The following is a 15,799-nucleotide window of genomic DNA, read 5'->3' on the forward strand; positions in this document are numbered from 1 at the left end:
GCATTCCAGAGAACTGATACATGGATGGTGTCATGTCATTTAAAACGGGATACCAGCATGTGCAAGCCCAGTGCTTGAAACAAAAGGTAAATAATCTGAAAAACAAACAAAAACAACAACACAAAAAATTCCTCTACTAATTGTGGAAAGATTTCTGAATAATTCACCAGTGTAAAACTGTGACGACTGAATATCTCATCGTGTGCAGTATCATCAACACATCCAAGTGATCTGGAGAAATCTTGGTATTCAAGGGACAAGGTCCAAAATCAAAACTGGATGCTTGTCATCTTTGGACTGTCAGACAGCACTGCGTTAAGAACAGAAAAGATTCTGCCATAGAAATCATTGCATGGGATCAGGAACGCATCCAGAGATTCACCGCACCATCCACAGATACAAGTTAAAGCTCTGTCATACAGATATGACTCCTTACGTGAACATGATTCAGAAATGCTGCCGTTTTCTTGGCAAGACAATGCTAAACTGCAACAGCGTGGCTTCATAGTAGAAGAGTCTGGACACTGCTTGCGTTGTTTTAAAAGTCATTACTTTTCTCATTTATAAAGTGCTTTTCGTGTCTTACTAACTGAAAGTATTTTAAATTTTAGCAATTTATCTCCTTCACATCCATGGCCAATTTATAATCCCACGTTAACTTTACATGAATGTGTTTGTACTAGACGAGGAGCGAGAAGATATTGGTTATAAAAATGTAATTAACAGTTAAAAATTGCTACTATATCACAATATGTTCATCTAATCATTTAATGTGTGCTAAACAACACTTCTTCCTGCTCTAAAATATGCACTACACTATGATATGTACTATGAACTATCAAGCAACTTAAAGAAGTCCAGACGCTTTTCTTTGCAAGCTCCTTTGACTGCGATGACCTGGATGACTGAGAACCTTCACAGACACTACACTATGAGATAAACAATTTTATTTTCCTCTCACAGTGGTAAAGCTTTTCTCATCCACTGTCTCGACATTCTCAAACAAATCTGCAAATTAGGGAAAAAGCATTTAAATGTCACCATGGAGGTAGCTTTAACTGTTTTTGTTGTTGTTATAACTATTCTCACGCCTGTCAGCCTTTTACTTTAGCCGCAACAGCAAGACAGCTTGAAGTTTACTGACAATTTACACAAGACACTAATTTTAAACAATCTAATCTGAGCAGGAATGATCAAAATATACAGTTGATCAAAAGATTCACTTTCTTAACTAGAAGTCAGTGATTTTGCTAAAAACTCTTAGTGCTTCTTCACACAGCTTCCCAGTTTCACATATAAGGCCGGGGAGAATGTTTTCATACATACAACTGATTACATGGCTCTTAGGATATCCCTTCTTATTGAAAGTGATGCTGTTACAACCACCCCTGTCTCCACTACACCTGGGCATGTGTTCCTTTCTGATGTGTCTGTTAAAAGTGTGCTGTTACTTTCAATGATGAAGTCAACCTTTAGTGGCCAACCTGGTCTAACAACAACATCGTGACGACAGGACATCTGAGCTCTGAGAGATTTGAAGCCTCAGTCAAAACTGAGAACAATCACACACAAGAAAAAAAATCTGTGTCACACATGAACTTATGACATGCACCAAATTGTTTTAAATAGTTCCACGAGATTGCTGCTACTGTTCACTTCTGGAAGTAGTAACAGCAACATTGTGAGCTGAGTCTTTCGGGACTTTTTGTGAGATACACTTTCATTTTCAGTCTGAAGCAATAGTGTGTGCGTGTGTGTTGGATGAGAGAGAGAGACTAAAAAACCTAAAATCTAAGTCAGTGAGCCCTCTGCCTCATACGACACACACAGCACTGACTGACCCTCGCTGTTTCGCCTTGGCAGCAGACCCGTGAGTGACCTTGTGCGCACACCGTTGTGCTTTACAAATGAATTAGACCGCCAGTGTCAGGTTTATACCACAGCTGATATATACTATATTTGAAAGTTTTTATATTTCAATTTAAACTTTATTAGTAATTACCATAATCCTTTTTTCATTTCTATGTAGAATGGTTAATCCACCAATGCGCAAAGTATTTGATAAAAATGATTATTTTACTAATGATTTCTTTTCTTTTTTTTTTTTTACAAAAAAGCAGAAAAATATTCACACCTTGCTTTATTATTTTAAAAGGCGTCAAATTAAATCATTCGTTTGCGTTCCTCAACAGAAAATGTTTTTAGTGGTTGATTGTTGTTTATTGTATTTGTTATTAACTTAGAAACTGTTTGCGTGCAAAGCAACACAAAAAAGACGCAAAAACGCTTTCACAATTTTAAAGGCGTGTTATCAATACAAACAGTATTCTCACAGATAACGAGATCAATACCTTGTTCATATGTTTTTGTTCATTGTTATTTCCTGGTTAAACCGAAACAACTAACGGGCAATCCCCGCCCCTCAGGCGAAGTTATAAATATCGTGACCACACCGTCACCTCGCATAACCTTCAGACTGAGAACCTGAAAAGATCGCAGCCTCACTTCCTAAACAAAGCGATGTCTGCTGCCGTTGTACTGCCTGTGAGCCAGAGGTGGGGGGTGAACCTGCACATGAACCAGCTGCCAGATGCGACCCTGCGTGAGCTCAACCAGGTGTTGAAAACGCGCGTCAACCAAGGTAAATAAAATCTGAAAATAAATACATAAAAATGAAATTATCAATACTCAGTTAATCTGTGTCCGGTGTTTTAAACCATTTTTAATCATTTTAAACTGGACACCTTTACTTTCAACAATAACCTCTGCTCAGTCTAATGCAGGGAACATGGTACAGTTATCTATGACATGTGTGGAGCTATATTTATTCTAAAGGCTGCAAAGTAAAGTCCCCTCTGTCCTGTGTTATATGTGTTTAGGATATACGAAAAATCATGGAGGAAAGTCACATGACCACGACTCTGCACCACTGTCCAAATGTGGATTCAAGTCCGGTTCAGCTGTGCAGATGGTGAGAAACGTTTATGATGGAGGGTCCATCATTATTTTAGCTTTCTTTACATTTTACAGCTCCTGTCACACCTGTGCTCAGCACTAATTTAATACTACATGGAATAAATTATAATTCACGTATTTCAACTTAATATTTTGGTATAAAAACATGAACTGAGTTTCCTCACTCCATTTCAAAATGGTTGCACTTAGAGGACTCACTGAAAAGGTTTCTAAAATATTTGTGTTTTATTTTTCATGATATGTGGTATAGTAAATGTGTATACCACATTTACTATACTATACTATACTTTTGTGCTGTTTAACAAAAGTACTAACCATCACCTCTCATAACCTTCAGATGGTGGTAGCCAAAACAATGTGTGAAATCTTCATTATCATGGCTAATGGTCAGAGATACCTGCTGCTCCTGTGCGCCATGCAGCTGCAAGTAATGATTGTGAGCATTTTCAAACAGAAAGTGAAGAAAATGCTCAACGAGAAAGGTAAGTAACCTGAGAAAACAAAAAATAAATACGTTAAAATTGTAATTACCAGTGCTTAATGACTCTATATTCAAATGTCTTAAAAAATTTCACAAAAAAATCTATAAAATGTTATGAAGTTATGTTATGTTATGAATAATGCAGGAAACGTAATATAATTATTTATGACATATTTGTAGCTATATTTAGTCTAGTCATCTCTTTCTGTGTCATGTGTGTTTAGGATGCACTGAGAAGGATTTCAAGCTGCACAGTGATGGCAAGCCACTGGACGACGACTCTGCACCAGTGACAAAATACGGAATCAAAACCGGCTCAGTTGTGCAGATGGTGATTGTGGTTCACGGAGGATGAAGGAGTCCATCATCAATTCATCTGATTACATCAAAGTTACAGGATTCACCGAACTATAAATACATGTAAAGAACAAAACGCATAATTCTAAATGAAGCTTGGCGTCTATGGTTTTCCTTCTCCTTTGTGCTTTCTTTGCATTTTACGCCTCTTGTCATACCTATACTCAGCACTAATTCAATATCATATGGAGTAAATAATGATTAATTGGGGTGCATTTTTTTTCCAAACAAGTTTCTGGGGCTTCTGTTCTCACAGCCAGAGGTGTGTGCCTGAGAATATTAGGAATATCTCCTCTCACTGACGTTACACACATCCCATATCTGAAACAAAGGATACAAACAATAATTAAGGAGCCTCCGATTATTATCATCACAGGAAGAAATCAGAATAAATGTAACTGTATATAGAGCAACCTCCAAAAAGTACATACTGAAAAAAGACTGATTTTATATTTGCTATTTGCTGTTTATAATGTGCACGAATAAATACACATTACCAAATGTCATTGTTCTGCTCACATACCACTGATGTCTGCATGTTGAGTAGTTTACCGTTTTTAAGTCAATGACAACATTTGAAATAATTTTGAAATCAGGTTTAATATTTTTAATCTAAACTGAGCCAAAAAGCATCGTGATGTTCACGTGTTTCATATTTATTTAAACTGTTTGATTCCACCTTAACTTGATTATTGTACAACTTTAGCTGTTCCTGTAAATACTTCTAAATCAGAATTGGTGTAAGGTTTATATTGTTGATTGTCATTTATGCTTAGAAATTTTTACTCATATATGCTTAGAGTTTTATAATCGATTGCATAATAATAGAGGTTCGATCCGTAGTAGTCTGTAGAGACTGTGTGCTTTCCAGAGTGTTCTGGCATGCACACACATGACTTAAGGTCATGAGAGAGATCATACCTTCTCTTACTGATTTATACTATAGGAGGACACCTACTCTGTATCTGTTTTAGTATAAGTGCCTTTTGTTTAGATGAATTGCTGGACTTCCAGGCCAGCAGATTTTGGGGAGTCATTCACAGGATCACATCTTGATCACACACACACACACACACACACACATATACCTACACAGCACACAGACAAGGTACTCTTTGTTCACATGTATATCTGTGTAAGACGTCATGCATATTCATGTAACCTCAATAAAGAGCAGTGTTACGAGGGAGCAGACGAGAGCACTGGTGTCAAGTGAAGGAACGGCGCTCGTCCAGTTCTCTCCCTCGTGCACGAGTAACACAAAGAGCTCTGGTAAATTGCGTCTTGCTTTTGCTGTTGTAATAGAATTGTCTCGTTCCAGCGAGGGGTTGTGTTAGACAGACCCATCAATTGGCACAATTGGACCACTTTATAAAAAATAAAGTATTATAAAATATTTCATTTTACACGATCATTTTCATTTGTCAATATGGGATCTCAGCAAAATGTTGCAGGAAGGAAGGAAAATCCACAGGCTCATATCAAATGAGGTTTTGCTGACTTGTTCAAATCCAGGGATCAAATTTGACAATGAATGTTATGTTTTAGATTTACACATACAAGACTTTAATACTCAGTAAAATATTACAAGGTGCGACATTGGTTACGTGTGGATAAACCATGTAATGCTCCTCAGCTTTTACACAGTATTATTTAACATTAACTCATGTTATTTATTTTAAATGTCTGAAGAGAAAGTGATAGTGAAACTACTTTAAACACAGGATTTCCCCTGGCTCTCTACAAACCACTGTCATGTGTATTTGATAGCCTTCATTCCAGCCCTAAAAAACGAGTGGAATTCCCATCATTTATTATTGAATGAGTCCAAGAAAATGATGATAATATTTCTAAAGAAAGAGTATAACAACAACAATAATACCTCTCTATCTCAAGAGCTGAGCCCTCATCCTTCACAAAAAAACTCTGCTGCTTGTATCCACAGTCTAATTCTACAGTCACTTCCCACAGCTCGTGACCACGGGTGAGGGGAAGAACATACATCAACATGTAAATCACCAGCTTTACTTTTATGCTCAGCTTTCTTCACCACACCAAACCAGTAAAGCACTAAACTGCCTGTCAATCTCTTGCTCCGCTCCCCCATCACTTAAAGTCCTCCACTCAACATAGCAGCTCAACCCTGACTAGTGGTGCTGATGTGCACTCCACCCATTTCCAGCTGAGAACCATGGCCTCAGACTTGGAGGTGTTGATTCTCACCCCAGCTTCTTCACATTTAGCTTATGTGAATTTAGAAGATCTTGCCCAGCAAGCAACAAGATGCTAAACTTTATAAGTCAAACTTTTACTGCCTTCACAGTGAAACCACATAATAAGACAAATTTAAAGGTTCAGTTTTCCCAGAATTATCTGTACTCTGTTTGTTTGGCTCCCAGCTGTTATCCTTCTCAGGTTTGAGCAGTAAACACAGACACTGACCTCTGCACACACCAGGGAACGTCCCCAAAACTGTTTTGTTTATTTTGTTTTTGTCACTTTCAGTTTCTCTCCACCAGTTACAAGAAGTCATACGACTGCAGATCAGCACTTATATGATTTTGATTTATATAATAAAAGTGTTAGTGCTGCTGAGAGTCCAGGTTTATTTATTTATTTGATGATTTATGGGTTTTATCACTATATATTTTGTAAACTTGCACCTTGTAGTCAAAGTTGGTCTGACCAGTGACGCTGTGTCGCATTATGACCTGGATCTATTATTTTATTTGGTGAGTTTGGGGGAATTATTGTGTTCCCTTTGCCACTGCAATGTTCTGAATGTGCATCAAACTGGATGTTAAAATTATTTAATCTGAATGTTTGTAAACTAGGACTGATGAGTCCACTCATAACCATCATTTGGCACGACAACCAGGATGTAAAGAAGCAAAAAACAAAACAAACATTGTTCTGGCTACATAACAAACGCTGATACGGGCAATTTCTAGTTGTTAGGTAGTTTACAGTTTTCAGCTAAATTATTGTGTTTGAAATTGAGGTGTTATGATGAGCATCATTTACATGTTTCAGCTTAAGTTTAACTGTTTTGTTTACAGATCATCAACATAGAAATAGAAAGAAAAAAGTCCCAAAACATTTTCACATAGTAGTCAGATAATTTATCCATTAAAAATTTGCATGCCGATCTTTGCCGATTTAAAATTTTAAGCATTTATTTAACTCACTTAGGGAAAAAACTTGCTTCAAATGTAGCTCATTCTGGAGCTGATCCATTCCTTAGCGGTAAAGGACCTCATGCCGGGAACACAAACACATAAGTTTACAATGGTTAACTGATATGCGTATCACAGAATCATAGGCCTTTATCACGGATGCCTGTGATCAAAATCTCGGGTTGGCAACCTGGCAATAAGTCTAAAGGGCTCGGGCTATTTTCCAAAGATCAAGATCAGCAAACCTGATGCAAAAAGTAGCACCACCTATGTCAGGGAGAGGTTTAAGCAGGTGTGGACAACCATTGTGAGAGTAGAGCAGTGGGACTCTGGAAGCAAAGATGATTGATGTTTTTCTTTTTCTTTTATTTAGCCTAGTAAACCTTTATGTCCGGGGAAAAAGCGAGACACCTTTGCTCCTTGGAACATTACATATCAGAGCTTGGATGTTAAATAGAGATAGAAATTCTTCTGTAAAATGTTTACCTCAGTGCAATACATGCTGTGACTTACATGTCAATACGTTAACAATGATTTTACATCATTTAAAAAGAGTAAAAAATATACTGATATCCCTGGATTCACACTGAAACTTGGAATTTAAGTTAACCTTCAAACAGCTAAACTTTAATCAGATTAAGAGTTAAATATTTTATATTGTCTAAATGAAGAACAGAATGAAAACAGGTTTTCCTGCATTCCCCAACTCAACAGCACAAAGTGATGAAGCCTTCTCTTCCTGAGACTGTATGACTAACCTAACAATAATAATAATTAAAAATCTGCATTTTAACTCAGTCACTGTATTAATTTAACTTTCAAATCAACATTTCATTTGGACCATATTTTTTTTTAACAATGTATAGTACAAAAAATCACATTTTACATGACAGTGTTCATTTTACACTAAGGGAAAAAAAGGCAGAAAAAAATCTACAGGCTTGTATTAAATATGGTGTTGCAAGCTTTTCTTCCTCAGAGACACGTTTTTATTTTTAATTTCGAAAATGAAACAATTAACTTAAATATGCTGAATGTTTTACACAATGACTTTAATTAAACATAACAAGGTTTTATTAAAAGACACATTTGCTCGAAACAGTTGAGGAAATAAGAGCATTGACACTGATTAAACAAAACAAGATTTTCCTACACAAAACATTTGTTCTAAACAGATTTAATATCACGTAGTTTGCAAAACAAACAAAATGTGTGATAAGGAGACGACATGTGTTATATATGTAAGTAACCAGAGGACAGGATGTGCACACAGAATGTTTAACCTTATTCTAAGTTTATGAATGAATGGCATTTATCAGATTTATCATTACAGTTCAGACATGACACAGCTGCAAAGATCATATTTGGTAATACATTTCTCACTACCATCTTTTTTTCTTTTTTTTTAATGCGATGACATTTAAAGCAGAGAATTAAAAAACACAGCATGGTACATTGATTTAGAAAAGACACTCTTAATTTAAAGAAAGTGAAACTTAACAGCCTCGTGTCTTTCCCATTATTTCTTCTGCCAGACAGGTATAGAGGTCTGTCTGGGGGCAAGAATACACCTGGTTATCAAACATGTACCGGAGCTCTTCAGACATACAAAACAAAATGACACATTGCATCGAGGGCAGTGAACCGATTTACAATACTTCTTGCTGTGCTCCAACAGTAACCCACAGGTGGGACAGGCACGAACAGAGGGACACTCCTTCACTGAACCAAAGGTGATCGTTGGGCATTTATTTAGTGTCTCTAATGACTGGTTGCAGCAGCCACGATTTCCACAGCGGTCCTTCCGAGGCCGTGCACCCTTCCACTCCCTCAAACACTGCCAGCAGAATTCAAACGGCCGTCCTTTTACTGCTGTGCACACTTTACAGAGGACATTCAAATCTGATTCATTCTCTCTCATCACAGTGGATCTGCAGCCAGGACACTACATGGAGACAGAGGTGGGACAATATGTAATACATGATGAAATGTCTAACAATTCTCCATTTACATGAAATATATATGTTAATGAATCACTTACCATCTTAGTCGTATGTGTCTGCCTGGCAGCGTTGAACGCCATGGTTCTTCTAAAATATGCGTTTTCTTGAGGCGTCAGCAGAGCCATTTTACAAACCTCTGCAAAAGTCCACTCGACGTTACAACCAGACGCACCACACACAAACCTGCTTTCACCCTTTATTGAAATATAGAAAGGTGCGTTATTTATACAGTTCAGGGGTTGAAAACAAACGAGAGAACAATCTCAGGAATTGCAGTTAATATCTTTAGGTTAATCTTTGATTAATAAAACTATAAACACTATGTTGTGTGAGGGTTACTGCATATTATCAACAAATGAAATAGTATTGTCCCAATCCAGTCCGCAGGGAAAAAAAAGATGATATATTGGGCATTGTTTTCTTGATTTATTCACGTGCGTGTGGTGCATTAAAAACATTAACTTCTGTAATTTCAAGACACAGGCAAAACTACTCTGCCCTGTTTAAAATCTGAATTCTGCCACTGTGTCTGATGTTGTCTGTTATGTATTTATTTTAATGAAGCTGACCCTTAGTGGCCTACCTGGTTCAACAATCTGCGACACCAGTTGGTGAGAGAGGTCGGAGTCACAGCGTGACCACAGGACATCTGAGCTCTGAGAGATTTGAAGCCTTCATACAAAACTGAGAACAATCACACAGAAGCAAAAAAAATCAGTGTCACACGCGAATAAATACTAATGCGTTTTGTTTAACCTAGACTAATGTGAGCACAGGTAAAGTTATTGTATTTAATTAATGTCATGAATTCTATATCAAATGTGAATCTGTTCGATGTCACTTTGAAAAGTGCCCACGTGACACTTACAGTCCAAATCATCCTCTCCATCGACAAATTTAAGTGTTTTGTCATGAGGGTTGTAACACTTCTGTGTTGTTGGCACGCTTGGGGGCGTCACACTGCGAAACAACAACAAACAGATCAGAATGAACACTTTCGGTTTCACTTCAAAAAAGAGAGTGTGTGAGCTGCAGTGTTGCGCAGTTTTTGATACTTGCACACAGCTCGCGTTTCTTCTTAACATAAAGTTTTTCATCAGCGGCTTCGTGTTTCAGCATCACTGTGATGTCAGACTGTGACACTGAATTATGGCATCGCGCAGTTTACAACCGTAACGAAAAGTCAGAGCATAAAAATCGTTAGCAGTGGAATCGGAGCAGCAGATGTAACCTGAGTTGTTACCTGTGCAGCAGCAAAGGCGGGGGCAAGTACATCGGCGCTCTGTCTGCGGGACACACTGGATACATGTAATAGACATCTGGCACGTTGATGAACGGAGCAACACCCGAATCTTGGTGAGGTGAACACAAAGGTGTGGTCCGGTTGAACATCTGGCTTGGCTTTTATTGTCACTGCGCACTATCTGTTCACGGGAGTATATCCAGCGGTCGACTAAGAATCGTGTTGTTCTGCGGTGAATATGAGCAGCGATACTCCTCCCTCCCTCCCATCTCTTTCTTTCTCCCACTGTGTGTGTGTGTGTGTGTGTTTTCAGGGCCGCACCTCTGTAGTTGGTAAAATTCGAGTTTAGCCTTGCCTGCTGGTTTTTACGACGACTCCTGATTTTATTAAAAATCTTTTTTTTTCTTCATTATTTAATTTCATTCATTAGTGTTCATTTTGAGAACTAATTCTAAGTTTCGAGATTGAACTCGAAATAGTTGAAAATCAAAAATGAAAAAAGTCGAAATACCTTTTTTGATTTATTTTTTAATCGTTTCGAGTCAAACCACCTCCTCAGTGCTGCTACATATCCGACAGTATGCCAGGTGTAGATGAGTTAGTTAGACAACTTAATCAGCTCTCTTTTTGTGTCTTGTGTTACAACATACACTCTCTTTACTGCACGAGCGTGCAGAAAATACAGGAAGTAAGAAATAGCACAATATATGCTATATATACATACATATAAGTCACTTACTGATAAATATCTGAATAACAAAGAAAGAAATAAGAGTATGTGCAAAAAGGGTGTGGCTATTACAGCATGCAGTGTGTTAGGTGGATGAGGTGTACAGGGAGATGGCCACAGGCGGGAATCCAACTTCCTTACACCAGCACCAGCTGTTGGAAATACCCAGGAGTCTTTATAATTCCACTTTGGCCTGGTAGGCTTTTACCTCCTCACCAGAGAAGGTAAACAAAGATGACTCTGTTTAACCTTATATCTGGTTGCCATGCAATGTAAATAGATCTTCCCTCCCCCTGGTTGTGTTACACCAGAGCCATAACTTTAAAGAAATGGAAATGCTAAGATGTTGGATGCATTAGTGTAGATTCAGTAGGTTCAGTGATCTACTGAATCCTTTCAGTAGCATGATAGCACTGTGATTTGGTTTGATCCTTAATTGTTATTGTGTGTTCTTATTTGAATGTCTAGAGAAAATCACACATCCATCCATTCACCTCATTGCCATAATAAACCTTTAAGAATAGCTTTCTGGATCTTGTCTTTAAATATGCACACCACATCAGACGTTCTGTGAGTCAGCACAACCAACACCAGTGTCGTTCCTTCATTGACATCCCCACATAACACAGGGTTAACCTATTGTATAAGGTAGCTGGGATAGAGTTGAATTCCTGGCCTGAATTGTTATCTCAGGATATGTTCACTAAAACAGTGGAGTATGAAGTCGTCTGATTGCAAGAACATTAAAAGATGAACAGACACCACATTGGCATAGATCATCAATAATAACGACATATATTGGCCATGTCCGCAGCTGGACTGGCCATTGGGCATACTGGGCATTTGCCCGGTGGGCCGATGGTGATTTTTCGTTTTTATGGGCCAGTGTTGTTGTTGTTGTTGTCTATAATGGTACAAACAATGAAAGGTGGTGGACTGGCCAATTGGTCATGAACGACTCTGGGATGGACCAATTATAGCCGAGGAGGTCGGATGCACCTTCCTCCTTGCTTAGGCAATGACTCTAAAAGCAATCTTGTCACAGACAAACAGAATAACATGGTATTGAGGTGAAAAGGAACACAATTTGTTCCGTACTTCAGCTAGAATAAAAAAAACACACACAAAGCTGGCGTTATTCTGTGTTTTCATGCTGCACAGCTGCCTCTCCTTCTCTCATTCTCTCCCCTCCCTCTTCTGTTGCTACTTCAATCATGAAACTGATCAATGATCAGCTGATCGGCTTTTCTCTCTTGTTTGTTTATCACCCACTTTGCACCAGAAAGAGGAAGCCAGCAGATTTCACGCTGAACAACAACAGCGCGTTTAAGCTTGATCAGTTGTTGTTATAATTTATTTAATATTACTTTCTAGGACCAGCTGATGTTTGCTGGAGCCACAGCTGTAAAGCTGCTGGTCATGATGTCGGTTTGGTTATCTGGTGAGAGGAAACATGAAGATGAAACCAGGAGATGTCCTTACTGAATCATCAGAGCTGAACAGGTGATGGACAAACAGGTTTACCTTTTAGGTGACATGAATGAGTTGAAGTTATGAACTATTTCTGGGAGACAAATAACACCAGGATCCTTTTCTAAGTAGCTGACAGCTGGTAACTGTGCAGGGGCGGGTCTAGCAAAGTTATGCCAGGGGGCCAGGTAGAGCATTAACAGGGAAGGGGGACAAAAATAAATACTTTTCTTCCTTATTCTCATTTAAAATGTCTCGCTTTTAATAAATAATTATCTGAATCTTTCAACCAAAGTGGTCATCTGATGTAAAATGTATAGAAATCATTCATTCATACCGACAAGATAGTGGACGTCACTGTCACAACAGCGTTTGTTTTCATTCAAAGGCTTTATGGCTTTTCCTATAATACCTGGTCTCTAGTCAAAATGCCTGGGCTGATTTTTTGTCCCAGTCCAGTCCTGGGTTTGTCCATTCAGCTGATGGAAACTATCCACCCTACAGTGTAAACATAATGTGTGGCAAAAGTAAACCATGCGATTTCTTATAACTCGATTTAAAACGATAGTGAAACTAAATTAGATGTGGAACTTCCCTAACAGTCCAAACACATCTGTTGGTGTGGCTTTTTGATAAAGTCACCATTGTAGGCTCATATAAGCTGCTGCCGCTAGTCTTTGTGAACAGCTATTTGGGACAACCCACCTAAAAGGAAAAAGCCATCTCAATTATAAATTCAGCCCACGCCCATTCTGACTTTAACATAACCTGAAGCAGCTCGTACCGCTCACACACGATCCAGACAAACAAAATGTGCAAGTTTAGCTTGTCTGTTCTCTCACCTGCAGGGGAGATGAGGATTCTTAAGTTAAACCCCTCCAAGAAGCAGCGGAAGACGGTCAGTGACCTGAAGAAAGGAGCGCTGAAGCTGTTTCCCAAGAAAGGTAAGCCTAAACCCCAAAACAGATCAAAGAGAAAAATTACTTCTTGAGTGATCACATGGCTCTATCGTAAGCCTACATTCAAATGTTTTTGTCTATTTTATGAATCTTTTAAATTATATATTTTAAAAAAAAACTACATGAAGTGTTTAATTTTATTGGTAATAATAATATAATTAAGAATGATTTAGTTTGGCGTCATAGTTATGTGAGGTATTTGTGTAGCACAATAATGCAACACACCAACTTCAACCACACATTCAAGTGGACATCTCAGTCTGAGTAAACATGTGAGCTCAAGCCAGCTCAGACAGGCTGTGTTAACAGATATGACCACAATTACAAACACGTTTCCTGTGTACTGTGTTGCTGTTTCAGTAAGTCGCACAAACTGTGTTGTTGAGGTTTTGTTTTTTACAGTTGAATTAAATGTTTTTCACACTTAGTTTAGTTTTAGTTGAGCAGTGGCCACAATCATGTGCTGTCTGAGTGCAACTTAAAAATAACAACCTTCAGTCGTGTTCAGGGAACATGATATAATTATTTGTGACATCTTTATACTTAGTGAGGTTCCTCTCTCTCCTGCGTTGTGTGTGTAGGATATCTTCTGGGTGAAGTCCGGCTGGTTGTCGCAGGGAAACCGCTGGATGATGAATCTGCATCTCTGTCTGAATATGGGATCAAACCCTCGTCTGTGGTGCAGATGGTGGCGAAGGTCCACGGTGGCTGATCATCACTGATGCACTCAACTGCATCCACAAGACTCACAGCAGGACTGAAATATGAGACACCAAAGGACAAAATCCATCATCTTTGGCTCTTTCAAGACTTTTCCCATACCTGCTTAGAGTTCAGCACTAATTAATTATGATGAGCTGTAAATGATGAATAATTAGGATGTAATAATGTATTTTGTGTCATTTTGTGCTTGTGTTTATTTCCCTGCTAAGCTGTGTAACTTGCTATTTGTTGGTATATCAAAAATAACTATGAATGTATATCATCTGAGATATTTTTCCATCTTATTCAATAATAAAAGATTTTTTCTTTTTTTACAGTCTGTGTTCTGAAAACTAATCTCAATAGTCCATGTATACTACAGATTCCACACTGCTACACGCAGGCATTAAAAATCTGTTTATTACTAATAGGCACCACCTATCACTGCTCTAATTCACATACCTGATATACAGAGTAATATGAAGAAGAGCTGGCTGGTGGCTAAAGGTGAAAATGCAAACCGTGGGGTATATTCAGTCTGCTTGGGATCAGAACAGCATCCAGCTACAGCTCAGGACCGCTTCCTCATCAGTCTCTGCCATGACACCCAGCCACAGTTTCCTTTTGGACTGTTGGGTACTGCCTTTAGATTGCAGTTGCTGTTAGGCAATATTATTACCACACCAGTTTCTGCTGGTGGCTTATGCAGTATAGCAGTTCATCTACTAATCAGAAGGCTGGTGGTTCAACCCAAAGCAGACAGTGCATAAAATGAAGCTTTTGAGGCCTCACGGTCCTCTGATGTGAACATAAATGAAATCTGTGGGAGGATCCTAAACATGTTGATCTGTCTTTAACTGGGCAGACCTCATATCATAGTAAAGCCATTTTTTACTTGCACAAATATATGTTTTTGCCACTTTGCTGTTGTTTTGATTCTGTTGTCTTCAACACACTTCTCAATATGGCTTGGGTTTTCCCCTCGCGGCACCCTGACATTTGTTGCCTTTGTTTCCTTGATTGCGGCATCTACGGTGAATCCTTTTTCATTACTCAGCTCGTGCCGCACTCAGCTTTGTCATTCTGTGACTCTCTTTCCTCACTGCAGTCCCAAAACAACCCTTCTCTCTGCTGTAGCAGATTCTCAGTCCCTCTCTTTCAGCTGTCCTTTCAGTTTTCTCTGAATTATCACCATTCACCTGGTATCCTTCTCAGGTTTAGAATGAGCAGTAAACACAGAAGCTGTTGTCTGCACACACCAGGAAATGCCCTAGATTGTTTTTTATTTATTCGTTATCACTTTCGGTTTCTCTCCACCACCTACGAAAACTCATGCAACTGCAGATTAGCAGTCAGGATTATTTTGTACATTTTATTTTATGTAATCAGTGTTAGTTCTGCAGCGAGTCCAGGTTTAATATCTTATTTTGTGCATTTACTGGTTTTATCACTCTACTTTTGGAACCTTGCACAATGTAGCCAAAGTTGTGGAAAGTACCCGATCTACCAATCAGCTTCACTGGGCTGGCTTATCAACTGGATTTATTGTCTTGTTTGGAGAGATTGAAATGGTTATTGTGTTACTTTTGCCATTGTGGTGTTATGAATGTGTATCAAACTGGATAAAAAAAATGATATGATAATAAGATTACTGATGAATCCACTCATACCTATCATTTGGCACGACAACCAGGATGTGAAA

The 15,799-nt window shown here is 38.5% G+C and overlaps 3 protein-coding genes across 4 annotated transcripts; 2 read left to right on the forward strand and 1 right to left on the reverse strand.

The window, feature by feature from the left end:
- Window positions 1-2,432: 2,432 nt before the first annotated feature.
- LOC147335664 (uncharacterized) lies at window positions 2,433-5,039 on the forward strand. Its single transcript, XM_086280779.1, has 4 exons — window positions 2,433-2,641; window positions 2,880-2,971; window positions 3,314-3,458; window positions 3,682-5,039. The coding sequence occupies exons 1-4, from the start codon at window positions 2,521-2,523 to the stop codon at window positions 3,810-3,812; spliced, it is 489 nt and encodes a 162-aa protein (XP_086136905.1). The 5' UTR covers window positions 2,433-2,520; the 3' UTR covers window positions 3,813-5,039.
- Window positions 5,040-7,551: 2,512 nt separating this feature from the next.
- Window positions 7,552-10,541, reverse strand: LOC147335665 (uncharacterized). Its single transcript, XM_086280748.1, has 5 exons — window positions 10,237-10,541; window positions 9,862-9,953; window positions 9,577-9,677; window positions 9,032-9,187; window positions 7,552-8,935 (listed from the first exon to the last, which is right to left on the reverse strand). Exons 1-5 carry the CDS (start codon window positions 10,383-10,385, stop codon window positions 8,510-8,512), a joined length of 924 nt encoding a protein of 307 aa, XP_086136874.1. The 5' UTR covers window positions 10,386-10,541; the 3' UTR covers window positions 7,552-8,509.
- LOC147335666 (uncharacterized) lies at window positions 10,006-14,416 on the forward strand. 2 transcript variants are annotated; one of them, XR_015126947.1, is made up of 3 exons: window positions 10,006-10,349; window positions 12,341-13,380; window positions 13,977-14,030. XR_015126947.1 is itself a non-coding variant. In XM_086280819.1 (3 exons), exons 1-3 carry the CDS (start codon window positions 11,042-11,044, stop codon window positions 14,105-14,107), a joined length of 348 nt encoding a protein of 115 aa, XP_086136945.1. In that variant the 5' UTR covers window positions 10,748-11,041; the 3' UTR covers window positions 14,108-14,416. The 2 variants fall into 2 exon arrangements, 1 of the variants encoding a protein (XP_086136945.1); XM_086280819.1 differs by lacking the exon at window positions 10,006-10,349 and adding an exon at window positions 10,748-11,162 and having other exon boundaries at window positions 13,285-13,380; window positions 13,977-14,416.
- Window positions 14,417-15,799: the final 1,383 nt, after the last annotated feature.

The sequence above is a fragment of the Aulonocara sp. 'chitande type north' Nkhata Bay genome, linkage group LG3 (genome assembly GCF_057382095.1).
Source record: "Aulonocara sp. 'chitande type north' Nkhata Bay isolate Kocher_YH1m ecotype deep benthic linkage group LG3, A_spYH_male_GT1.1, whole genome shotgun sequence".
NCBI lineage: Eukaryota > Metazoa > Chordata > Actinopteri > Cichliformes > Cichlidae > Aulonocara > Aulonocara sp. 'chitande type north' Nkhata Bay.

What these genes read in the sequence shown, in the direction of transcription:
- LOC147335665 (XM_086280748.1), bottom strand. Translation starts at nt 10,385, where the DNA reads ATGTTCAACCGGACCACACCTTTGTGTTCACCTCACCAAGATTCGGGT. An exon ending in TGGAGAGGATGATTTGGACT is followed by an intron (nt 9,678 to 9,861) that starts GTAAGTGTCACG and finishes GATTGTTCTCAG; the next exon opens with TTTTGTATGAAGGCTTCAAA. An exon ending in GTCGCAGATTGTTGAACCAG is followed by an intron (nt 9,188 to 9,576) that starts GTAGGCCACTAA and finishes ATTTCAATAAAG; the next exon opens with GGTGAAAGCAGGTTTGTGTG.
- LOC147335664 (XM_086280779.1), top strand. Translation starts at nt 2,521, where the DNA reads ATGTCTGCTGCCGTTGTACTGCCTGTGAGCCAGAGGTGGGGGGTGAAC. An exon ending in GAAAACGCGCGTCAACCAAG is followed by an intron (nt 2,642 to 2,879) that starts GTAAATAAAATC and finishes ATATGTGTTTAG; the next exon opens with GATATACGAAAAATCATGGA. An exon ending in CCGGTTCAGCTGTGCAGATG is followed by an intron (nt 2,972 to 3,313) that starts GTGAGAAACGTT and finishes CATAACCTTCAG; the next exon opens with ATGGTGGTAGCCAAAACAAT.
- LOC147335666 (XM_086280819.1), top strand. Translation starts at nt 11,042, where the DNA reads ATGCAGTGTGTTAGGTGGATGAGGTGTACAGGGAGATGGCCACAGGCG. An exon ending in TATAATTCCACTTTGGCCTG is followed by an intron (nt 11,163 to 13,284) that starts GTAGGCTTTTAC and finishes TCTCACCTGCAG; the next exon opens with GGGAGATGAGGATTCTTAAG. An exon ending in GAAGCTGTTTCCCAAGAAAG is followed by an intron (nt 13,381 to 13,976) that starts GTAAGCCTAAAC and finishes TTGTGTGTGTAG; the next exon opens with GATATCTTCTGGGTGAAGTC.